The following is a 24,726-nucleotide window of genomic DNA, read 5'->3' as shown; positions in this document are numbered from 1 at the left end:
GGAACAACTTAATTCTGTCAATAACACAACCTGGACCCCCTGGACAACTTTGATCCATGAGATGTAATATACAGAAAAGGCTATGCTCTTTTATCTTTAAACTCACTACTAATTAAAAGAAAATTTATTCACACAGGTATTTTTGTCACTTTTCAAACAGTAGGAAGACCTCATGAATTTCTGACAGAAAAGACAAATGAATTTGTGAAAAAAGAGCCACGTTTGTTTCCTGACAAAATCTCAGGCATGAATAATGGAATGCATCATTCCACTAGACAGTCCCAGATGATACAACATTACCTGAATCCCAAAACAGAGTACACATGGCTAGAAAAATTGAAAAATTAGGATAGCAGTCAATATAATCACCAGCAGTACACTCAGAAAATTATGCCTCCTTGCTTAATAAACAGGATAGTACTGAAGTGGAATTCTGTCCTAAAGAAAATCAATATAAAACTAAGTAGAGTATTTATTCCTAGGTGATCAGTTGCTCCATCACAAACCACAGAAGTGACTAAACAGTGAATATTGCCTACTACTGAATAATGGCTTTCCCTCACTGGCAACACTTGTTTTGCTTTGTCACCATACTTCTTCTGGGGTTTTTTGGGTTTTTTTTTACAAAACAGAGTAAAAAAATTAATATTGAGACTTATATTCCGCTTTCTAATTTGGCTGAGAACACAAAATATTACATACTGTTTAAGGAAGACTGACATACAGGGCAAGTATATTAAGTTTATTTGCTCCTAAAAATAGGTTAAAATTAATGAAAAAATTGTTTCATGTGAGAGAATTTCAGGGAAAGAAGTGAGCATTCTCCTCATAAAATGGAATTTCAAACCTAAATTTCTCACTGCCCACTGACTATACCTTCAATTCATTCTTTACTGGCTTCTGTCCTTTCCCTTTATATTTCTCAATTTTCTCTTTAAGGAAAAAAAAAAAAATTTTACTTTAAAATGAAGAAAATTACAGAATCCATGTGTTTGTAATTCCTGACAAGGATCAAGTTTTCCACACTACCTAGCAGGTGATGTTCCACTTAGGGAAGAAACCATAACTGGAGCTGTCTAAAGGTAATGTTGCCACAGCATCAAACTCTTCTGTAGAGCAGCATTAGGTGACTGAAAGGAGAAGATTAGTCGAGATCAAAGAATGCAGAACCCTCAGTCTCACACCGTGTGACCAACACTGCACCTTCCCCCTCCTCGTCAGGCGCCTCAGCAAATCATCACTGTGACACGTCCAGTGCCACACTGTGAGAAAGCCCAAGCACGTGTTCTCTCACACTTCTCCTCAGGGTGAGTTTGGGCCACCGTCCTGCCCTCAGTGATTCTGTCCTGCATATATGCCAACCACCAACTATACTTGCTATTTATGGCAAACCTATAGCAATTCTTACACAGTTCATGGACTTCTATTTTTTTTCCCCAAGAAATGAACCAATATGATTTCTTCAATGTGTTCTAATCAAAAGAAAAGTTTGAATTTTGGACCTTTTTAATAGCAATATTTTTATTCTATCTGTAATGAATACTTCAGATTATTTTGGTCAGTACATTAAATGATCAGAAATGGTGAAGTTTTAAATTAACTTTACATATCATTCAGTTATTATTTTACTTGGATAAGAAAGCACAATGTTATTGAAGATAATGATAATAAAAATAATTCACAAGTTAACTTCAAAATATTGTTAGGCATGGTATGGAATACAGAGATTGGACAGAATGTTTATGTCTTTTAGATTATATTACTAAGAGTAGTATGAGAGAATAAATGCAATTCATTGAGCAGACGCAAGAAGGTCTGGTTCAGATAATCAAGAACTGTAGGCTAAAAAGAAAAAAAAAGTGGACTGAAACCCCACTTGCACTTAAAACTCATGTAAAAAGAATTCTATCCCATTATACTCTATTTTAAAACATCTGGAAAAACAGCAAAAGAGAAGAGAGAAAGAAATCCGTAAACCTTAGACTATAACTAGTGTTGATGGGAACATAGAGGAAAATCAACATTGCAAGGTTTCTGTTTGCTTTTTTTCCCATCTCACTCTAACTTTTTATTTTGCTGTTGCAATTTATTTTTTCCAGAAAATAACAACAACCCTTATGAGATGTCTTCCCATTACATGTGTTCCAGCATGGGAGTCTTTAAACACTGTTGATATGAAGCTTCACAGTATTCTAGAGAAATACATGAATTTTTCCTTTAATTAGCAATACAGAATATCCTTCTGTGTTGAAGCAAGGAATATTTGGAAGAATGTTATTTATTAACTTCTTTGTAGATTATTTTATTAGGTAAATTCCTCCCCAGCTATATTTTATGTGAAATCTTGATATGCAAGAACATCTTACCACCTTAAGTGGTCACAGAAAACATTAAGGAAAATGTCACAGAAACTGCTCTTGAATCATTAAGTGCTTAAACAGCTATCAGATACAACTTTCCAGTTTTTTCCCCCACATAGTCTCTGTGCTTGTGGACATCAAAAATCAGCAGGAAAACTTGGATTCTTCCTAACAAAAAGGAAATACACTTTGAATCTGTAATTTCAAGTCTGGTTTTACTATACTAAGAATTCTTTACATTGTCAGTTTACTATCTTATTTAACATGTTTGTCGATCTTGCTCAACAATATAAGTCCCAATGCTTATTGAAGGGACTCTTCTTTGTAAGATAAAAATTTTCCTGATTATGTACATCAAAGAGAGACTATAAACACTTTTTCCCCCTTTATTTCTGTCTTTGCAGGATCTAAGCATGAAGATCTCTTCAAAAAGCCATTTTCATTGCAACAATCAGTTTGAACATTCTTTTTTCCCCCTTGTAATTCTAGGAGAGAAACTAAAGGTCACATCTTTACAGCAAAACAGATTTTTCTTTGTCTCCTACTTCTTAATTTTTCCTTTTCGCATTCTAAGGACATTACACAGATTGACATGAAATGCAATTCTTTCTTATCAAAACTTTGTGAGCTTTTAGGTAGTGGAAGTTGTCGCCTTTTACAAATCCATCTGGGATGTACAAGACAGTCTCAACTGGAAGCACACAGAAGTGGCCTCACTGTGCAGGAATGAAAGCATGAGACTTTTCCTAACTCCAGTGACACAAATTAAAGCTACTTTGGGGATCTAGCTGGGGTATGTGCTTGGAAACTACAGCTTTCTGCAATCCTTCTCAACTGTGAAAACGCTTCTCTGGATATACTCCATTCTTTTTAAATCCATAAAACCAACACAGTGAGAAGAACCAAGCCTAATTTTAAGCTAACCCTTGTCAAGTTGCTTGAGAATCTAAGCATTTCAAATCCAAACAATCCGAATTTTGTTACTTTCTCTTTATTTTGTTACTTCATTTCTGGTATCTGAAACTTTACATTTTGTAACCTAGTCAGAAGCATCAAAATAGCTTACTCTTTGAAATGTATAATCATTAAAATAAGTTACTAACAGTAACTAACAGTTACTAACCAAGCAAAAAGGCAGTCTCCAAATCACAAGTCATGAGATTGTTGCTAACAATTTTATCAATAAACTGAACATATTAATTGCAGCTGCAATAAATTTGTAATTCTTCAATTAAGTTGGTTAAGAACCATCAGAAAGCATCTCATAGCTGGGGACATCAAACTTGTGGTACTACATGCTGCGTGACCTGCTATTCCCTGGAATGAATATTCAAAGCTTTAAAACATGGGCATAAATGAGCAGGTACACAAGATCTGATCAGGAACTGTGCAAACTACAAAAACAAAAAACAAAACAACACAAAACAAACAACCAAAAAAAAAAAAAAACACCCAAAAAAACCCCACCAAAAAACAAAAAAAACCCTCTGAAAAATATTTTATTGGTCCACATTTTGATACCTACTGTTTCTGAGGCATTACTAATACCATAGACTAAGTTAGCTCTCTTTTCACTCACTACAACAAATACCAAAGGCATAATGAAAAAAGTTTTGAAACCCTCAGGAAGTTATTTTTACACAGCATTAGCTTTTTTGATGTGCCAACACATTTCAGGATATCCAGGCATACCTAAATTCAACTGATTTGTATAAAATACAAAAACCAAGAATGTTTTGGCTCTTGAACACTGATTACCTTAGATTTCAGTAATTAAAAGACAAAAGATAAACAGCTTCTTCAAAAGAAACTGGCAAATGGGAATGCCAACTTCTCAAAGTTTCAACATACTAAAAATACTTCCAATTACACAAGCTTTCCATAAGAATACTATCCAGTCAATACAACATCTGTGCAACATGTGGATCTGCCATTTCACACTTTGACTGTCTGGCTTCTTAAGTAGTATTATCTGGAACTTGTTTTACCAGTTTTCTGACTGTTACTTTTTTCTATGCAAAATACAAATGGAAAACAAATTTATGCATTTTCAACAAATGCTTTTTTTCATTTTTCATACAAGTAATTAATAGCCTTAACTAAAGTATAATTAAATTGCTCATTACTCAAAAGTTTGCTCTGCTAAAGCATCATCAACAAGACAAAATGCTATAAACTATTAGCTATCATTCCTTCAAATTTTATGTGTGATGCAGTTGCAACAGCACTTTTGTATGTATATCCTGCTGACCATGTTCTTTGTCTTACAGTGAAATTACAGCAACAACAGGTTGATGAGATGGCCATAAACAGAAATAAAGAACGTAACAATCCTACTGAGTCAGAACAAAGTTCTTTTTAGACTCCTGTTCTCTGAAAGTAGATATAATTGGATGCTTTGAGGAAAAAAACCAAAACCATAATTAAAGAAAGCACAGAGGAATACTTCTTCAGCATAATCTTCCAGACTTCCTGAGCCAACATATTACAGGGCTTTAAAACTTATCAGAAAAGCTTTTTTAAGCCTCATCTACAGCAACAGAGAATGACTTACATCTTCTGCAAATATTACTGCAGTATGTCTAATGTGACAAATCAGTACACAGTCAGATTTAGCCTGACTAGGAAGGAATCAGCTGCCATAGATGAGTTTTCTTTGCCTTCTCCCTTTTGGACACTTCTCAGTTATTAATTAGTTCACTTTAATGTGTATTGTTTATTACTCATTCAAGCATTTGCTTATTCTTGTTTGGGCTATCTGAGCAGATAGGAGCTGTACTTCTCTCAGCCTTGCCCATTATTGGGATGAATACAAGTAACATGCTACTCACTTTGAAATAGCCAATATTTATAATTAGACTCCAAATATAATTTTTGTGGTAAAAGAACAAAATGCCAAAGTTGAAAAGACTTTTGCTCCCCCAGAACACAGGGTTTTGCCCTATGGATCATGTCACACCTGCAGGTGAGGTTTACTCAGTGATTGGCCATGAGCCAGGTGTTCTAATCGAGAAGCAGAATATCATCTACCAAGGTGACATACACTAGTCACTTATGCAGCCTAGGAAGACTGCTCAAAGGTCAAATACCTAAAAGCAGGCTTTAGCAAATCAGAAAACATTAGCCAGCAGGTCATGCCTGGAATTTCTGGAAGAAAACAAAGATGCACCCACACCAGGTTTCCCCTGTTTGGTTCAACACTTCCCCCAAGTGAATGACAGTTTGTGCCCATTGCCTATTGGCTCTGACTGCAAATTATACTTGACATATGTATCAGCTATGAAGAAAAATTCCAATCAGACACTTCAACTCCCAGATCATTCTTTGTGGGACTGTTTTGCTAGCACATCTGAGTCCACACTTCTCAGTTGCTCCTGCAGTTCAACAAGAAGATTTTTTTCCATGTATTTTGTGGGGGAAAGCAACTTCTTAAGCATTGAATTTGTACAGGACCTACTGTATTCTAATGGCTAGCAATACATAAGTATAATACTAAGCACACTGAAGAACTTTGGAAGGTTTGTTCATTGCTTAGGCAAAAATAAAAAAATGCCAGCCAGGGGCAAGGGAGGTCTGAGAGGGATCTAAAAAAGGGACAGCTTTTTCATTTCTAGTTAAACTGTGAAAAAACAATTCCATATTTTCAAAAACTGATTGTTGAGTGCTGCATTCCTCACTACAATGAAAAAACTAGTGAATAAGTATGATTGAAGGAAAAGATGATGAGTTTTTCTATTCTTTCAAGAAAGAGCTTATGCTGTTTTTATTAGTATATTAGATACCTATCTGAATTTCAGACTGTATAGGATAGCTAGGGACTTGTAGCCTACAGAAACATGCATTTGGGTTAGCACAAAATAAACAAACAAGACTACATAACCTGAGAAATAGGGATGAGGCAAAGCGAGCACTGGCTGAATTGCTGGTCTCAAAGGGTTGTGATCAGTGGCACAGGGTCTAGTTGGAGGCCTTTAACTAGTGGTGTCTCCCAAGGGTTGGTACTGGATCCAGTCTTGTTTAACTTTTCATCTCTGACTTGCATGAAGGGGCAAAAGCCCCCTCAGCAAGTTCACTGGTGGCACAAAGCTGGGAGGAGTGGCCAATACCCCAGAGGGCCGGGCAGCCCTTCAGAACGACCTCAACGGGCTGGAGAGATGGGCAGAGAACCATCTGGAACTCAACAAAGGTGAGTGCAGGGTCCTGCACCTAGGGAGGAATAACCCCAAGACCAGTACAGGCTGGGGGCTCACCTGCTGGGAAGAAGCTTGGAGAAGGTTTTTGGGTTCCTGGTGGACAACGAAATGGCCCTTGTGGCCAAAAATGCCAAAGGTATCCTATGGTGTGTTAGAAAGAGCATTGCCAGCAGGTTGTGGGAGGCAATCCTGCTCCTCTGCTCAGCTCTGCTGAGGCCTTATTTGGAGTGTTGTGCCCACTGCTCAGTATATGAGAGATGTGGAGCTCCTGGAGTGAGTCCAATGGAATACTACGAAGATGATGAGGGAGACCCAGTTATGAGGAAAGGCTGAGGAGCTGGGCCTATTTAAAGAATGATCTTAGAGGAGACGACTGAGATGGGGGTTTATCAATGTCTATCAGTATCTGAAGGGATGATGGAGCCAGGCCATTCCTGCTGCTGAGCAATAGTACAAGAGGCAATGGGCAGAGAGTGATGCACAGGAAACTCCACCTGAACACAAGGAAGAACTCCTTTACTGTGTGGGTGACTGAGCACTGGAACAGGCTGCCCAGAGAGATGGTGGGGTCCCCCTCACTGGAGATAGTCAAGAACCACCTGGACACAATCCTGTGCCACGTGTTCTGGGATGACCCTGCTTGAGCAGGGAGGTTGGACAGGAGAATCCACTGTGGCTCCTTCCAACCTGACCCACTCTCTGATTCTGTGATGGAGGGGATAAGGACCATAGGGAACATAAAGTGAGTGAATACTTTCAATGGACATCCTCTGGAAAATATTTCTGATGTTTCAAGTCGCCTTGAATTTTAAAAGCAATCATCTTCTCTTCATCTAGAGCCATAATCCTCACAAAGATATTGAGAAGAAAAAGTAAGCATTTCTAAGTACCTTTTTGTTTTTCAAGGAAGACACAAAGTAACTGTTAGTGCAGTTATCAGACAGGAACAATCTTTAGGACAAATTTAAATAAATAATTTTTGTATACATTAATTTTCTTTCCAAAAGTCTAGTCTTAATCTCAAGCTTATTGGAAAGTAAAAGTTGCTAATGACCTCAGTCACGTTTGAGGAGTGTAACATTTACTGACTTGCTGTTAGATATGTTACTCATGCATTCCTACATGGTCAGCACCAGACCAAGATATGTGTTGGTTTGAATTTAATTTCTTTTTCAAAGAGGAGTTCTTGTGTTTTCTGCTTCTAAATGATAGTATGACAAATAAGTCTTGCCAAAAATCTCCAGGTGGTAAGTGATGGACACCAGGAAACAGATTTGCCAGATGAAGAAATGAACTCCTTGAAAATTCACCTGTTTTATCACTGATCAGCACTAAAACTAGTTATCATTTATACTGGAAATACTTTTACCAGAATATTAAAAATTCATCTAAGAAAGAGGAAATGTGGCCCTTTTATTGATATTTCACCTGTAATATTAGATGCATCACCGAACAAAATCAGGACATTAATGGCACTTCACTCTTATATTTGTATTTCATTTCCTAGCACTTCTGTTTCTGTTCTCCATGTGTAGGCATTATATATTCTTCTTCTAAGAATTTGGCATATATTAATTTTGAAAAAGTGAATAATTACAAAAGGCAGCAACATTCTTTGCCCCTCAGGTAATCTATCAAACACCACATATGTGTCCTTACTCTAAAGCTGTCAAGTAGATCAAAGCAATATTCTTTGCAATAATAGACTATACCTTATGAAGAAGTCAGTACAATAGACCCACTGTACATCAAAGATTCATAAAACAGTATAAAGGGTCTTATTATAAGTAAAAACATAGCACTGGAGACCTGGCATGAAACCTTTTACAGAATATTAAAACACTTGAAGAAAAAAGAGATTTACCCATAAATCATCACTTTTTTTTCTTTTTTTGTCTACACAAATCTTTACAGCATTACCTTGTAAACCACCAAATACAGTCCATTTGGAAATAACACCTTTAAAGTTTAAACAAGGGGTTGCTACTTTGATGACTGTCATGTTTTACTCCAATCTGATTGCCTCTTGTGATGAGATGATTGATTCTGAATACAGAATACAGATAACATGTCCTTTGCAATTAGCAAAATTCTCCAAGTTTAGGCAGATTTCCACAGCTGACTTTTATTCAAACACTTAAGTGTGAACTGAATGGATGGACTGTGAGATGGGTAAAAACCACACTGAACCACTAAAACCAGAAAGTAATGTTCGATGTTCCAAAGTATAGCCAAACTCCAGCTACAGAATAGCTTTGCAGAAATGAACCCAAGAGTCCTGGTGGCCAACAATGTCAACATGTGATTATTTTGAACATGCTCGCATGATCACTTGAACATGTGATAAGACTGTCCCTGCAAAGTGGGAGCCTGAGCATTTACTGGGAAGCATTAGCAGCAGCACAGCCACTGGATCAGAGGTGACATGATGAGATACTTGCAGGTCAACATCCCGAGCACTGTCTTTAGCTTTGAGCTCAACAGCAGAAGAGTGACAAACCTGAATGGGCAGGGGATTATCAAGAGGATTAAAAGGTTAAAGCACAGAATTTATAAGGAGAGGGTGTGAGAGCTAAGTTTTTTCAGAAAAGAGAAGTATAAGGATGATGGTGGGCATCTAATTACTATTTCCATTTACTTAAAGCAGGGACATGAAGAAGAATTAGTCAGACTGTTCTTGGCAAGATATTGTGAAATGTTGAAAGGCAATGATTGAAAATTTTATCAAGCACAATTTTGAATGGATATAAAGACAAAAATATCCCAAAGCAGGGGTAATTAAGCACAGGACAATTATCCAGATGGTCATTCCTCTGAGGTAAAGATTTGACTGAACATCATACTGAAAAGCCTTAGACATTAGTCTTCTTTTGAGCAAAGGAATGGTTTCCAGAAATGTCTTCAACATAAATTATGCTTTGATTCTTGCAATGAAATAATATACAGGTGTGAAGTATGAAAAGCTATGTGCTCCTGATTTCATTCACTAAGATAAAAACAGCAGCATACAATCAGTGTATTATGTTTCTTTCTGCTGACTAAAGAACCATAATAATAAATATGCATATATTAGAGGGTAAGGAGGCTTCACTTAGGCATATAGAGCTACACATTACTGAAGCAGAACTGGACAAAAAGTAACCAACCAATGGATTTATATTTCCAATATAGTAAATCCAGATGTATTTTTATAACTTACTAAAGACAAGGCAAACACCTTGAGACAGAAATATCCCCCTTATTCATTACAGGAGACCTCACTGATGCAAGGGAGTTACCAATGAAGAGCAAATAAGTATCCTAGAATGTAGTCAACAAAAATATTTCTGAGATTTTGTAGCAAATTCCTTTTAAATTTTTACAGTCCAAGTAAGTAATGCAGCACTTCTGTACAAAGCCAACTCAGAATTTAAATTCTTGGCATCTATTCAAATCTTCTGATTCTGTCCATTCCACTGACAATGGGAAAACAGTGCTCTATAAATAAATGATTGAAGATATTTCTATATATAATTTGCAGTATTCATCTTCAAAAGAGGCCCTGTGTCTGTAAAATATCCAAGGAAAAGAAAAATACACCGCATTTCTTTTCTACCTCTTTCATGTTTCCAAATGTTAATGAAACAATGCCCTTTATTTCTCTCTATCCTTGGGAAGTGATAAAGGAATGGGAGGTAATGTGATGCCTAGATTAGCACAAACAAGTTCTGGGGTTTTGAAAGTGTAAAGAGAGAGGAATGTAAATAGTTTGGCATCCTCTAGAGCATTCCTTGCTTCCACCAGACTCACGTGCAATGCTGAAACTGTGAGATTCAGGAAAGGAAGGAGAAAATCTTCTCCAGGTCTCCCATTACCCAGATTCTTGGAATAGTTGACTGTGTCTGCTCAATAACTCTTTCCCCAACTCTTTTTCTTATTTGCGAAGGTACCTCAATAGGTCCAACAGCCATTCCAGTGGAATTAGTGCTTTTTCATTTATTAACTCCTACTATCTTAAAGATGCTGTTAGCCTTACTAGATTCCAGGTTTTGAAGATAAGAAATACATTTTTTTTTCCTTAAGGCAAAAGTTTTCCCTATCTTATCCTTTTTTTTTTTATGGTTTTGTTTTTGGCTTTGTTTTGTTTTTATCATCCCAGAAGTCTTGAAGTGTGAAATTTATACTTACCAGTCTGTGACAGTAATCAGCTTTCAATATAAACTGAGGTATCAAGTCCCAGTAATAAAGAATGACAAAATTCAAGAGATGGCTGCTGATCACTAATCACTAATATTCCAGACAAAAAGGAGAGATTAACTGTTTAGATGCAGGATCCCTCATGATGTACCAACATTCTTGCTAAAGAACTATGAAAATATTCAGAGGTGGATTGGATCTTAGGGACTTGAGTCTCAAAGGCAATGTGAGTAGTGGTTACCAGGCACAGAGAAAATTTTATAGCTTACTAGCTTAGTGACGGACAGTGTAGTATGCGAACTCACAAGAAAATACCAAAGGTTCGAGAAGAGTTCAATACCAAATAATCTCAAAAACCTACTTCTCAAAAATTTGTTTCCTTCATCATTTACATAATTCTCCTTGTACATTACATAAGGTAATTCTCCTTGTACATAAGATGTTGCAGACCACTATAATAACGGCATTTACTAAATAACATTTTTAACACTTTTTCTATTCTTAAATCAACATCGGAATGCATTTTGAAACTGACCATACAAACAGCAAAAAACTCTACAATTTTTTCTAGATGGTACAGACACCTGCTCAGAGCTACAGTACTTTGCAGATGGACTTTTTAAAAATCCAGTTGCAAACCAGGGAAAAACCTACCTCAGTGGTGCTACTGGAAGCTTCCAGTCCAACCATATTTGCTTGTACCAGCTGCTGAAGAAGTTGCACTTGAGCCACATTGAGGAAGAAGTCCAAATTGGTTGTCATATTCACTTCCAAAGAATGACCACAGACCAAAATTTCCTGTGAAATTAAGGGAAAATACTAAGTAACAGCCATTGGGAAAATAATTTTCAGCTTCTATATAACTGTATTGTGGTTCCCTGCTGTAGTCAATACTTAACATTATATACAAGATTATATATAGTACAAATGTGACCTTCTTAGGAGAAACTGGTGTGTCATGCTTCTAAAGGATGTGGTGTATTCTTTACATGGCTTTCAACAGCAGAACTGTTAAGGCAAACTTTGCATGAAAAGCATCTCATGCACAAGGCCTTGCTTCCATCTCTTGCTAGTATCAGTGGGCTGTCAGAGTGTCCTTGGCAATGATTCCAGTTCTCCTTTCCTTCCAAGAAAAAGATATCCTTTTTTGATTTTTTATTTAAACACAAACTCTGCTTGATTTATAATGAAATCATGTGTTGGAAGTCACTGATAGCCAATCTGATTGATTTCTCTTTGCCTGTAAGCCATTCTTAATACCTTGGCAACACTAGCTGAATAGCCACTGTTTTATTGGTGTTGTCTAGCACAAATAAAGATCTTCACCACTGTTGGCAAGCAATAAAGAGATGAAAAACAGACAGAAGGGGAGAAGAACTGCTCTGTCTCATGAGAAGTTTGCACAGTGCTCAAGCTTTAATCTAAACTAGACCTCTCCCTTCATGATGGAATGTCATCCAGGGAATAGATAACAAGAAGAATGCATGTACAGAAAACACTGAAATTCTTGAACATAAGCATTAGCAAAGCTCAAGATTTATTTTTTTAAACTTGAATAACTTCTATGCATCCTAGCCAGACTGGGGCTTTCTATTTATTTTTTACATTAAATAATTTTCCATTTGCTCTTCTGATGACCTGTTACACAAAATGTGAAACTGTTGATTTCTTCTCTCTATGCCCACTACCTGTTATTTTCCAACAAGTTACACCCACTGCATGTTGCAATATACCTCTAGGACCTTTTACACTCCTGTACCAATCTTGCTCTTCCCAGGAGGTAGTTTTTAAGGGAAATTATCCTTATGAGCTGACAAAAATATTCCGATATCTTCCCTATATAAAATGTACTTGAGCTACAAACTAATGGCAAAAAGTCAGCCAATACCTTTTGTGTGCAACCTGCTTCACAGACTTATTCTTAACTAGCTGAACAACATACCAGCAAAAGTGACTGTTAAATCTGAGTGCCTGGATGTATCCATAGCAAAGGTAGGGAAATGGATGCTTAGTGACAATTTGGGGTCTTGGAAATCTGGCAAAGAGAACTCAGCTTAACTTTCTTATTATAGATAGTCTACAGATAGCATTTTTAAGTTTCTTTATGAGAAGCTTGTGGATACAGTGTTTTGTTATGCTGCACCTCTTCTCAATACCTTTCCATCACAAACTTTAAAAAAAAAGTAATCATTAAAGGATTCCCATTTTTGGAACTGAAAATAGGCTTATCTATCTCTGGCTGGACTGCCTTCAGTATCAAGTGCTATACAAAAATTCTTTCTCCAGCAGAAAAGAACATCCTGCTCGTGATCTTTCTCCAGTTGGCAATTTGAAAACACACCTGAAGACTTCAAATGGTGGAATGGTAAAATATTAAGATTATTCATATATTAGAAGTTACACTATTTCAGTAGACATTTTATACAAACCTCTGGGTGTAAATTCTCTGCAGCATCAATTTTTGTAAAAATAATGGCAGGAGCTGCAGTTATTCGAACGGTGAAATCTGTTAAAATTGGAGTTAAAATAGCTCTCCTTTCCTGATGCCGCCTTATGCTACAAGGGAAAGAAAAGTAAAGATTAAATTACATTATAAATTGTCAAGAGGTAAAAACATTCCATATTATTCTTTACATCCTGCACAAAGCAAAAAATGTCTTCAATACTAGTTGGGCACTTGATTGCTACCTTAATATCATTACGTATCATTATTGTAAATCATATTAATTCCAGTCCTGAAGGCAGACTTCTGTCTTCATTTCACAGGATAAGTATGTCTAAATATTTGACTCTTCAACCTATCTCCAGGTAGACAAGTTTGACACTGCTTCTCCTGTTTAATGCACAACACACAATAATTTGAAGAAAGATTCAAACTTTATTACCAGTATTTTTAAAAAATGCCTGTGGATAAACAGCCATTTATAAAACCTTCACTTTATAAATGGCTGTTTTGAAGCCTACATAATATTTGAATTTGTGCATTAAAAGTCCATGTTGAAGAAATATGCACGAAACTGACACAAAAATGAAATACATGAAAACTTAAACTAGCAAATTCCATGCAACACTGGGACTCCCATATGAAATCAGTAACTATTGTCCAAGATGTTTAGAATTATTTGAAAAACAGGGATGTCAGTCTTCCTTAACTTCTATCACTGCTTGTTTTTGGTGCTTTGCCAGCTAAATATCAACACTTACTTACCAAGAATATTTGTGTCATTAAACTTGGTAATTGCATTTATTTTTTATCCAGGTGTTTCGTTTTCAGTTTTTTGTTGGTTTCTCTCCCCCCCTGCCCCACCATTCCCCCCCACCTTTAACCAAACAGTAAGCCTAGAAGCACAATTGTTATAGATGGATCACTAATAGCTTATGACAACACATTCCAAATGGCCAGAATCTTCTGGGTCGGGTCAAATAAACTATTGCCACAAAATGCCATCTGAGAGCTTCTGATGAAGGAAAAAAAAAGTAATGAGATCAAGATGTTGTTCAGCCCCTAAAAGAGGATACACTTCAAATTCCAAGGAGACTCCTTACATCAAGACAGTTTCTGACAGTTCTTTTTACCTATTATTGTTTGTAGCAACATGAAATACCTACATTTTGCCAAGGATAATTCTAAAAATCATCATAAAGTTGTAAGTCTAAGGTAAGTTTCCCTATGCTTACAAAATAGAAAATTGTCAACTATGAAATTATGCAAGTTTAAAGAACAAACTAGATGGCCTTAGAGAAGAAGTTAATAGATCCACGTAGAACTCTTCATCAGCATGTCAGTTACATTTCCCTGTATTACCTTTAATTTTGTCATCTTTAATGGAGATGTGGGAGTTCAGGTATCAGTGTAAATCACACAAGTGAGCCAGACATGAACTATGCAATTAACAATTAGTCCCCACCATCAGCTAGAGTTATCCATGTTAATGTTATTAACCAATATGCTTATATGCCTGTCTATGCAGAAATTACTTGACCGCATGCAGAACAGGTATTGAACTCTCTTGATTAAGAAGGCGTATTGTAATGCATAGTCTAGTAATGGTTCTATAATGGTTTCTGTAGAAAAGATAAAAATCTCAAACACTGATGGATTGTAAGACAAGAGTTAAATCATAACCTGAGGTGGAATTCAGTCTGCTGCAAAAGATACAAAATTCATACTGCAGGAGATACAGAATTCATTTTAGTGCTTAGGCTACTTCAAATCTGATGCTTCAAATTCTACTAACATTTTTTTTTAAGTGTCCTCAAAACATGTAGAAAGGATGACTATAAGGGAATATAAATTATACAGTGGAGGTAGGCCTTGAAGCTTTTAAATCTATTTAGGACAACAGTATACAGAAGTTAAGAGCAGATGCCACAGAGCTAGTACTGGCAGAGCACAACTCTGGTAAACTTTTGCTCAAATGGCCCTCAAATTACCATAAGAAGTGTGCAGCTTAAGAATAATCCAATTAGTGAGTGGAGAAAACTACCATCTTACCTTAAAAATTTTAACATTTTGGTTAGCTATATCTCTGTTGAGCTCTAATAATGGGTTTTAGAGCAAGTTTAGTCTCATTAGTGCCCCAAATTAGAAATCACACTTGTTTGTGGCTAGTGAACATCTGCAACTTGAGAAAATGGTCTTAGATTTTGGAGTTCTAGAATTGTTTCTCATCCTGCCACCACCTCTATTTTAGATTTAAACCAAATTATTTTCTACCTATTTCCTATTTCCCCTTCTCAATGGATAAGAAAAAAAAGCCTTTTTCTTTCAGGACAATGAAAGACCTACATAGGACAATAATTCTATGAAAGAACATGCAGCTAGAACTATACTAGAAAACTTCTACTTGAAGCTTCTTGAAATGCTAGTAAGTATGACTTTAGTATTTGAAACAGCGATGTAAAAGCAAGTTATTTGTTGAATCTCAAACCCTCAATTGGCTCTCTTCAATCACTGATCAAATTATTTTTCAGCTTATGCATATTCCCATTTCTTAATTTTCATACTTTATACTAGTAGATACCCAGTACACTGCATCTTAAAGGACATTTTTGGTAATATATATTGATTACTGCTTTATTTTATTTTTAAAATCATCCTTATTTGCTATCCCTGTCCAGCTCTACTTACTACTTTCTGAATTTTTTGTGGGTGAATTTGAACCTCTGCCAAATCAAGTATTAGGAAAATAATTGTAAGTACAAACAGAAGGCAAACAGAGCACAGTAAATAATGAAGGGAGAGGATATGAGAAAGAGTACAAAAGGAACAAAGAAACAAATTCCACTTTGAATTATTGAGTCTTCCACACTGCACCTAAGTGCAACACTAACTTAACACAGGTGTACGCCACATGAGCTTATGAAAAAACTTGATTGTGAAGAGCGTAATGATGGCTCTATGTCTGCAGCACATTCATTCCGTGGTTCATTTATGCATCTGTTATATATTTGTCTTGGAAAAAAAGGGAAAAGCTAGTATTTTAAAGATGTTAAAGCAGTTGATCATCTACACTTAAAAGTAAGTGTATTTGAAAGACCATATGCTAACGCAAAGGAACAAGGCAGTTAAGCAACTGTGCTAAGGTTTGGAGGTGCCTTAGTGCAGAATCTGGGCTTTATCTGCACAATAACACAAACCCTGGTTATGGGCCACAGATCCACATTGCAAAAGCACAGGGTGAAAGTGGTCTCTGTCCTCAAAGGCTTACAATTTAAGTATAAGAAAAGACACACCCACAGACAGGGAACTATAAGTAAACTAACAGCAGAATAGGTAACGATATTCATACAGTGGCAACCAGTCTTACATTTTTTATATTACACTATAATAGAAATTAAATTTTTTTTAAGGATTTTGAATAAAGCATTGCAATAACAGTGTGAATGTTCAAACACCTTTATAAAACACAGGAATGAGCAAGGCAGTGCCTCTTCAAAACACTGAATGCGTCGGTCTTGGTAAGTGGCATGAAGAGGTCTGGATGAGCAGGAGTGTAGATGAGTCAAAACAAATGAAAGAAGACATGAAAAGGGAAATGGATAGACAGGAGGTCTGGAAGTACTGTGAAAGCAAAGACATCTAATGATTAATAAGACAAAAAATGTTGTGGGAAGAAGAGAGAAAAAAATGAGAAGAACAGAATTTTGCAATGGAAGCAACATTTGATTACATCAAATCAAATCATCAGTATTTGATTACATCCATTCAGAAGCACGTTGAATTTATGCAAAGAGGAAGGACTGCCAAAGAGATTATATTGCCCTAATTAAGGAGATGCGATGATGTGAGACTGGATAAGCTGAGAAAATGCAGAAATAGGACTAAGTCCTGCTACTGTGATTCTCACATGGAAAACACTAAGCAAAACAAACAGAAAATATGGCCAGTAATAGCTAAACAACCTAGATGTGAAATTTGGAAATGTTTACCTTATTATTAATTGTATTTTTTTCTTAATAATATCTTATTGAATCTAGACTTTGAGCCCCTATGTACTTAAAAATTCACTAAGTCAGGGAGAAACTTGTATACATTCAATACATGAATAACAATCAAAAGCACATTTGCACCATGTAATTTTACTAGCTAGAAAGATGAGTCCTCATGGAGAATTTTGTGATGTGAAAAAGAAAAAAACATATTAGCACGAAATAGGCCACATAGTCAAAGTGTTCTCTAGTTGTGTTGAGGCATGCAAAATGTCAAAAGAGGTTATTTAAAACAGCATGTTAACTTGGGACTTATGAAAGAATTTTCTCTTGCAGGCTTCCCATGTAGCTGTTTAAATCAGTGAATCCCAGATATACAAATGTATTAGGATATCTAACTACTAATGACTAATTAACATCCTTTCAGCTTTCTGAGGTGTTGCAAAGACATGTCACACAGCAGTAAAATATCATAGCAACATTCTGAGAACAATCTAATAACCAAAATTAAAAACAAGTAAGTGTAAGCTACCTGGCTGAAAAGAAATATTATTTTTGTATTGTAAGACCTCAGTAGAGCTAACTTCTATCTTATGAAGAAAGTTGTGCAGCATTTCTTTGCTGGATTAATATAAAAAATAAACCACCCCATTTTACTGTGAAAGGCTTTGTACAGTATGAATGCAAGGACAACTTAAGGTACCACAAAAGACAACAATTAAAATTAATTACTGAAAAAAATGCATTGCATTTTATTCCGAAAGATTCAAGGGGAATGTCCCTATTTCCTTAAACAAAGATCTAGAGATTAATTTTTTTCTGATCTTTCTCATTAGAACTTGGCAAGCTGCCAAGAACTTCCCAAAAAAGCATGAAAATGAACACTATTCAAAGAAAAATCTGCAGGAAACCTTTCTGAGGATCCTTGCAGTGGTATTTTGTTCAGTTTTGTACAACAGATCATTGGCTCCCTGATGTACTCTGTGAGAGCTGTTCCAGATGGTGGTATGCCAAGGACAGAACTGTAATGCAGTATATTGCCACACTCAATTCATTACCACACGGAGAAGTAATGCGTTTAAGCTCAATTATTATTTTTTTTAAACAAAGTTTATTCAGGCTGCAGGAAGCAGAAGTTGCTGCTGGGAGCTGTAGAAGGATTGCACAGGGATGGGGGCGAGGCCTCAAGAGAGGATATATTTCTTTATTTCCTTCAGGGCTGTTGTTTTTTCCATTGAGTAGAGGGAGAGGGAGGAGGAGATCTCCAAGCTGAAAAAGCAGTTTTCAATCAAGAAAACTTCTTTCAGTTAAGTACTCCCAGTTCCCCTCATGCTGTTTGGTAAAGGGAATAAATGTGGACAGGTTTCATTTGTACATAACCTTATTAGAACTGTCTGACTGTTTCCAGTATTCTTTTTATATATTACACCATTAGGGAGCTTTTTATAACATCCATGGTGAAGTACAAACATTTCATAATGGAAAGAGTTATGATCCCTGATCCTCAGTACAGCACAGCATCTAGACAGTTTTTTCTGCAAGACTGCATCCACCCACCAGAGTGTTCCAGTTCCCCCATTCTCCTTGGCATGACCTGCACAGACACAGGAGGCATCACACCAGCATTTCACTATAGCTCCTCTTGTAGAATCTTACACTAAATATCTACAAGCATTCAACAACTTACAGTATGACAACTTGCTTTCCAAACTGCAATGTTAAGGGCGGGGTGGGGGGTGGAATCAACCCCTTAATGTATTACGTACTAGAAGAACTGAACTCCAGAAGTGGTGTGAAAATTCAAAGGATTTACTCTCAGAGTAAAGACTGCTAAAGCATTTAAATGACAAATTATGTCAAAAGCCTTCAGATACTTGTTTATGCAATATCCATGGATCTCTGACTTACAATGGTTGGTTTTCATAAAAAATTTAAAAACAAGGCCAAATTCCAATTGTAGACAAATTTAAATATAATTTATTTAAAATTTTTTTCAATTTTATTTTTAAATAATCCAATAATGCTTTTACAAATGGGAATGGAAAAGGAATGGCTGGTATCTATGCTGAAGTTTTCTGTAACGTAACTACAAATAACCTGCGTATAGGTTGGATTCTATACTGCTCCACATAGCATTGCAGTATTACAAAAATAAGGGAAACAGATTTGAAAGAAGAATCTTTAAACCCAGTGATCCTAATATACCAGAGCACTGGATAAGAACAAACAGAAGTATATTAAAACCAAACAAAGAAATTAACCCTAAAATAACTCGGCAAAAATCATTCATTCTGTTCCAGGTTAAACGTATTTAAGATACTCAAAGAAATCTAAAAAATGGTATCAAAATTCGATTAAGGCATAAAGCTTTTGTGGTATTTGCAGTAAATATTAAGATAAACTTAACCCTGGAAACAGTAAGCACCACGTAAAACATCCTGCAGCTCCCCTCCTGGCACACGCTGGAAATAGAAAAATGGATGGCAGAGTTCAGTGCAGGTTCTTCCAGTTCTCAACACACCACTTCCACAGGTCATAAAATAAACCCAAATACAGCATAACTGACTGCTAACTAAAAAGCAAAAATGCAAAGATCCTGAAGAAACTTCAGTAAATATGTAAAATTGAAAACCAAAGGGGTAACAAAGCATTCATACTTTTTCTTGAAAACAAGCTGGAATTAAAATTCTGTAATTGCATACCAGAGAGGAAAATCTGATGTATTTAATTATAACTGTTCTAAATTAAAACCCAAGTAGAAGATTCATGCAAAAGCAATTTTAAACCAAACATACTTATTTGTATTCTAAAAAACTTCATTTTGGAAGTGTGCTAAGGAAGCATGTCCAAGATGTTATAGGAAAAAAAAAAAAAAACCAAAAAGAGAAATCACAATTGTTGTAACAGCTACCTCCCTTGTCTTATTGGCTTTTCAGTAATCCCACTGAATTTCCTATCTGAATCTACAACCATAACGCTCAGACCCAGAGTGTGCTGGTAGTAGGATTTCGGTCACCAATGGCAAGGAAAAGGAAAGCCAGCCTCTCAGTGGCTGGTTTTATTATGTTAGCTTAAATTGCAAACTGGTGCAAATCCTTGGAGATTAACATAATCTATTATTTTTCAAGAAATACTAGTGGATGTGGAATTTTGGGACAAAGAATCTCACAATGAATGTGTCCAACACCAAGGCCCAACTAGGAAGTCATTAAGATTTTTTAAGGCTAGGAATTTAAAATAAAAAACCTCTCTGGAATTATATGAGTTAAAAGACCAAATTGTTAAAAGACAGGAATGAACCACAGGATCTTATAAATGAAGACCAGAGTCTATTTCTGTGTTAAAATTTTTATCTCCACTCCTGTGACTCCTTGTCATTTTATCATTTCTTTGGTTAGAACTGTTTTTCCTGCCCTCTACTTTTCAATGATAAACTGGAATTTTTTATTGACCACATCTTTTTCCTTCATGCTCTCCCTCCAGAGTTAGTTTATCTGCCCTGCTGGCCTTGCACCAATACATCACTTACAAAGCTCTGTGTGCCACCCTCATGTAGCCCATGCTACAACTTGCCTTACTTTTAGAAAAATCTGAGTCTTCTCATCTCTCATTTTTCTGAAAATTAAACCAGAAGTAGTTATTTCCAGCTGATTCTGCCTGTTTTTTCTAAATCACTTTTAGGAACTCAGCCCTAGATGGAGATAGGAATCATACTTTAGGAACCATAAAATTATGCACAAATTTAATAAAAATCAGATTGTTTCTACATGAATTAGATAGAAAGGACTTTTGTATGAAAAGAAATAGCTAAATGTACAGGCAAAGAGGCATGTACTAGCAGAAATGCTTCTAATTCCACAAAATTACTTTAGAAAGCTTGCTCTTGGCCATCAGATTTTATTTCTGCCAGTTTGAAAACTGAAATCTGCTAGACAGTCTGTAAAATTTAGTTTTAAAGTACTTGCATGAATTTTGAAGTATAAAAAGTATATTAAAACCAAAATAAATATTTTAAATCTTCACAAATCACCAATTAACCCCCCCAATTTTATACCTGAAAACATCAAAATTTAAAATAGCAGGCAAGTGTATGCATGCTTTGTCTTTCAACCCTGTTTAACCAGAGGATGGGGCTTTGTGTGCACATATACAATGCCCAATAAAGTAGACTTAGCTGAAATAGCGCATTCTCAAAATTCATCTGGTTTTAGTTACAGAAGTGCAAAAACCAGTTCAGAATCAATAGGAAATGTTCTACTTTATCCCTCTCTAATTTAGAAATGTCTAAGCTGGTTTTACTCAAGCTCTGTAAATATACAAACAAAAGAAGTTTAGAAAAAAAGAAAAAAATACACCACCACCAAAACATGCCCTGAACCAAAAAAAAACCCCAAAATAGAACCTCCCATTGCTTATAGAGACTGACAAGCTGAAGTCTCAACCCTGGAGTTATTTTTATGGGCAGACAGTAAGTCACTTGGAGAAGAGCTTATAATGGAAGCAAAGGCACACAGTAACTAGACAGTAACAACAGTATAACAACAACAGTAATTCACATTTCAAATGTGTCATCTAAAACTACAGGGAAATGTGCTTGTGATGTAAAGCAAAACTGAATTATTTAATTCAGGTATAGTGTGCATGCTCTCTGCAGTGTTTATGCTATGTATTTTCAGAAAAGAGTTAAGTCTTTAAAATGTCCCTACCTACTGGCCATGTTCCATTCAAGTGCTGGATTTTGAGAATTTCTCTCAGTCTCTGTCAAAACCCCTCCTTTTCCATTTTCTTTCTCTGGTTTCAACTGATTCCAATAAGCAGTACCGATGTTGATAGATTGAAGATCTATTTGATATTGTCTATCTTCAACTTCTGATCCAGGGTCTCGAAGAATTCCTAGATTTAGTGCTCTCCTGTAATGTCAAAAAAAGGAAAAGGAATCACCAAAGGTTAAAATCAGACCAATCAGATATTCATTAAGATCCAAAGTAACAAAATGAAGATACCAATGGTGCCATTTTTGTCTACACTAAGCATTATTAATTTCAAATCTTCAAAAGTACCCATCTGCCTCTTTCCTATGGAATTCAATGGGAGATTTGCAAATTCCTAAATTTAGCCAGATGTACCAAAATTGGTATGAGATCAATGCATAAACTTCATTGCACTTCCAATCAGATTGATTGAGCAGCCTTGTGGGGAAGTAGGACTGATTCATATCTACTGAATGGATAAAGGAGGCCACATTCATGTCCTCAAAAAGAACAGCTACACACCAGTATAACCAGGAAGCATAACCAACTGTCCCACTGTTCAAATTCATCAAAGAATAAAAATTAAAAAGAATATTCCAATATGATGGCAAAACAATTCAATCCTTTTACCTCTGTACTTCAACACAGAGTTTTTTAAATAAAATTCTTCTAATAAGTGATAAAAAAGCATTTTTGAGTGAACCACATTCCGTCTTGATTCCTTTAAAGTCTATGACATTAGATTTACAAAGTACTTCAGTCTTGAGCTGAGTCTTGGAAAGAGTCAGACTCAACTTCAACAAAACATTCAAGAACTATTAAATGAGTGGGGGCTGCTGAGACCATTAAATTTTACCTGGGACCAGTAACAGAGGAGTCTCTTACCGCCATTCATCTTCTGCTAATAAGCACTGGGAAATACTAAAAAAAAATTATCTTGCCCTTTCTATACTGGGAACAATACAACCTTCTGTGCACTGCTCATTTGGTATTATAACAAAAATTCACCACTACGTTATCACAGTTTTTCAAAATAAGGGAGCAAGGGAATCTTAATTTTTTTTTCTTCACTCTGTGATCACAAATTTTAGTCTATTTTTTTGATTTCATACATTTGCGTTGAAGCTTCTTATTTGCATATGACATCCAATCTACTCTTCTGTTCAAGGTCTTGGGCCAAAATTATTTAGTATACAGCTGCTGTCTTCACAGAGAAATTAATAATTCTGCAATTCATGTGAATTTGATGTTAATAATCTAAACATAAATAACTATTGAAGTAGCACATCCCAAACTGCAAACTCAAGAGTACAGGTATGCAAACTATAGATATGCAACCTGTTTCAAAATGCAATCCTAGTGCTGCCCAAATCTAAATAACAGTTGAAACTGCTGATACACTGCCATTGTCACTAATGGAGTATGTTAGCAATTAAGAAAATTAAGTAATTAATCATATGTATCCACAGAAGAATGTGGATGACAGGAAAGCCATTTTGATCAAGTCATTCCTGGCGAGGCAGTGTGATGGCATTGTTCAGTAGACCCTGTAACTTTCTTAAGTGCTTAGTAGAAGCACACTAAAAATCTGTTATGTCAGTAGTGGTGTTTCAAAATAAAATGTGGTTTCTTAAAACTTAAGAATGTGTTTGTCAACTTTCCACACAGAGAGGCTTAACCACAACCACTGTGCCTTTTATTATTCTTTCTAAGGCATTATTTCATCAATATGAATGCAGTTAAAAAAAACCAAAAAACACACAGTAGATTATTGTATGATCCAATGTCTATTTTCATACTTCGTCTAATACAAATAAATACCGGAATATTTGTTTTGTGAACTATTACTTAAAATAAAGCACCAAATTACATATTTTTGGAAATCTGCTCGTGTATATAAAACAGAATATGATACTAATTTCACATGCATAATTGATTTTCTCCCCTTCACTTCACAGTGAGCATTTTTCATTTCTTCTTTTATGAGCAGCTTGATGACTTGCAACATGCTCACCTATATATTCCTTAGCCTCATTCAGCATAACCATGACCTTGTGAAACAAATTCCTTGAGCACAACGTGTCTGTATGCACTCTGAAACTCCCAGCTGTGACAATGGCTTTCTTACCCTCACAAATTTATTTATTTAAACATAAACAACAACAAAATCATTTTTTGACAAAAATCTTTAGGTGCAGCAAAATATACAAGGGCATTATTTAAAGACAAAGTACTGGTGTATCGTGTTGCCGGTATCACATTTGTCTGCTGCGTCTTTTTTTTAATGCACTTCAGGATATTACAGCCTAATACTTCATTATTTTCATGCTGATAAAAAAGTTTGCATTGTTCCTACTATTAACAATCTCCTACATATAATATAATACTCTTCTTCTGATTCTTCAGATATAATTTTGAAATCCAAGCAAATTGTGTTTCTATAGATAACCCACTTCAAGAAACACATTCTTTGCACATACATGTAAAATACAAGAAATAGGAATTAATGCCTTGATGTTTTCATGAAGCTCATTATGGCTTTCAGAAATTGAATCATGCCAGTTTTACACAAGGATCAAAATAGTCTTTTCCCAAATAAGTAATATATATACAGGCATTTACATAAGCCCTCATTTCTAATTTCCCAAATCAACAATTTACATAAGCACTAATTTTTGATTTTCCATATCAACAGTTTTCCTAAGTATGCCTCCAATTTATTAGCTGTATACTTCCTAGAAGGATGAAGTATGTTAAACCACAGCAAACCTGGCCTAATCTTAAACACACATGCTTTGTATGAATTCTGAACCC

General features: G+C 35.7%; 1 protein-coding gene across 8 annotated transcripts in view; it reads right to left on the bottom strand.

Annotated features, from left to right (window-relative positions):
• VPS13B (vacuolar protein sorting 13 homolog B) overlaps positions 1 to 24,726 on the bottom strand; it is a 434,872-nt gene that overhangs the window by 129,545 nt on the left and 280,601 nt on the right. For all 8 annotated transcript variants that reach the window (XM_021529420.3, XM_085573894.1, XM_021529419.3 and 5 more), the window contains exons 31-33: positions 21,868 to 22,071; positions 13,159 to 13,285; positions 11,384 to 11,527 (exon numbers count right to left, since the gene is read on the bottom strand). In XM_021529420.3, the coding sequence (XP_021385095.3) occupies positions 11,384 to 11,527; positions 13,159 to 13,285; positions 21,868 to 22,071 (475 nt within the window). The remainder of the gene's footprint in view (positions 1 to 11,383; positions 11,528 to 13,158; positions 13,286 to 21,867; positions 22,072 to 24,726) is intronic.

The sequence above is a fragment of the Lonchura striata genome, chromosome 2 (genome assembly GCF_050655825.1).
Source record: "Lonchura striata isolate lonStrDom1 chromosome 2, ASM5065582v1, whole genome shotgun sequence".
Lineage (NCBI taxonomy): Eukaryota > Metazoa > Chordata > Aves > Passeriformes > Estrildidae > Lonchura > Lonchura striata.
The sequence above is the reverse complement of the archived record's forward strand: the minus strand, read 5'-3'. Positions and strand labels throughout refer to the sequence as shown.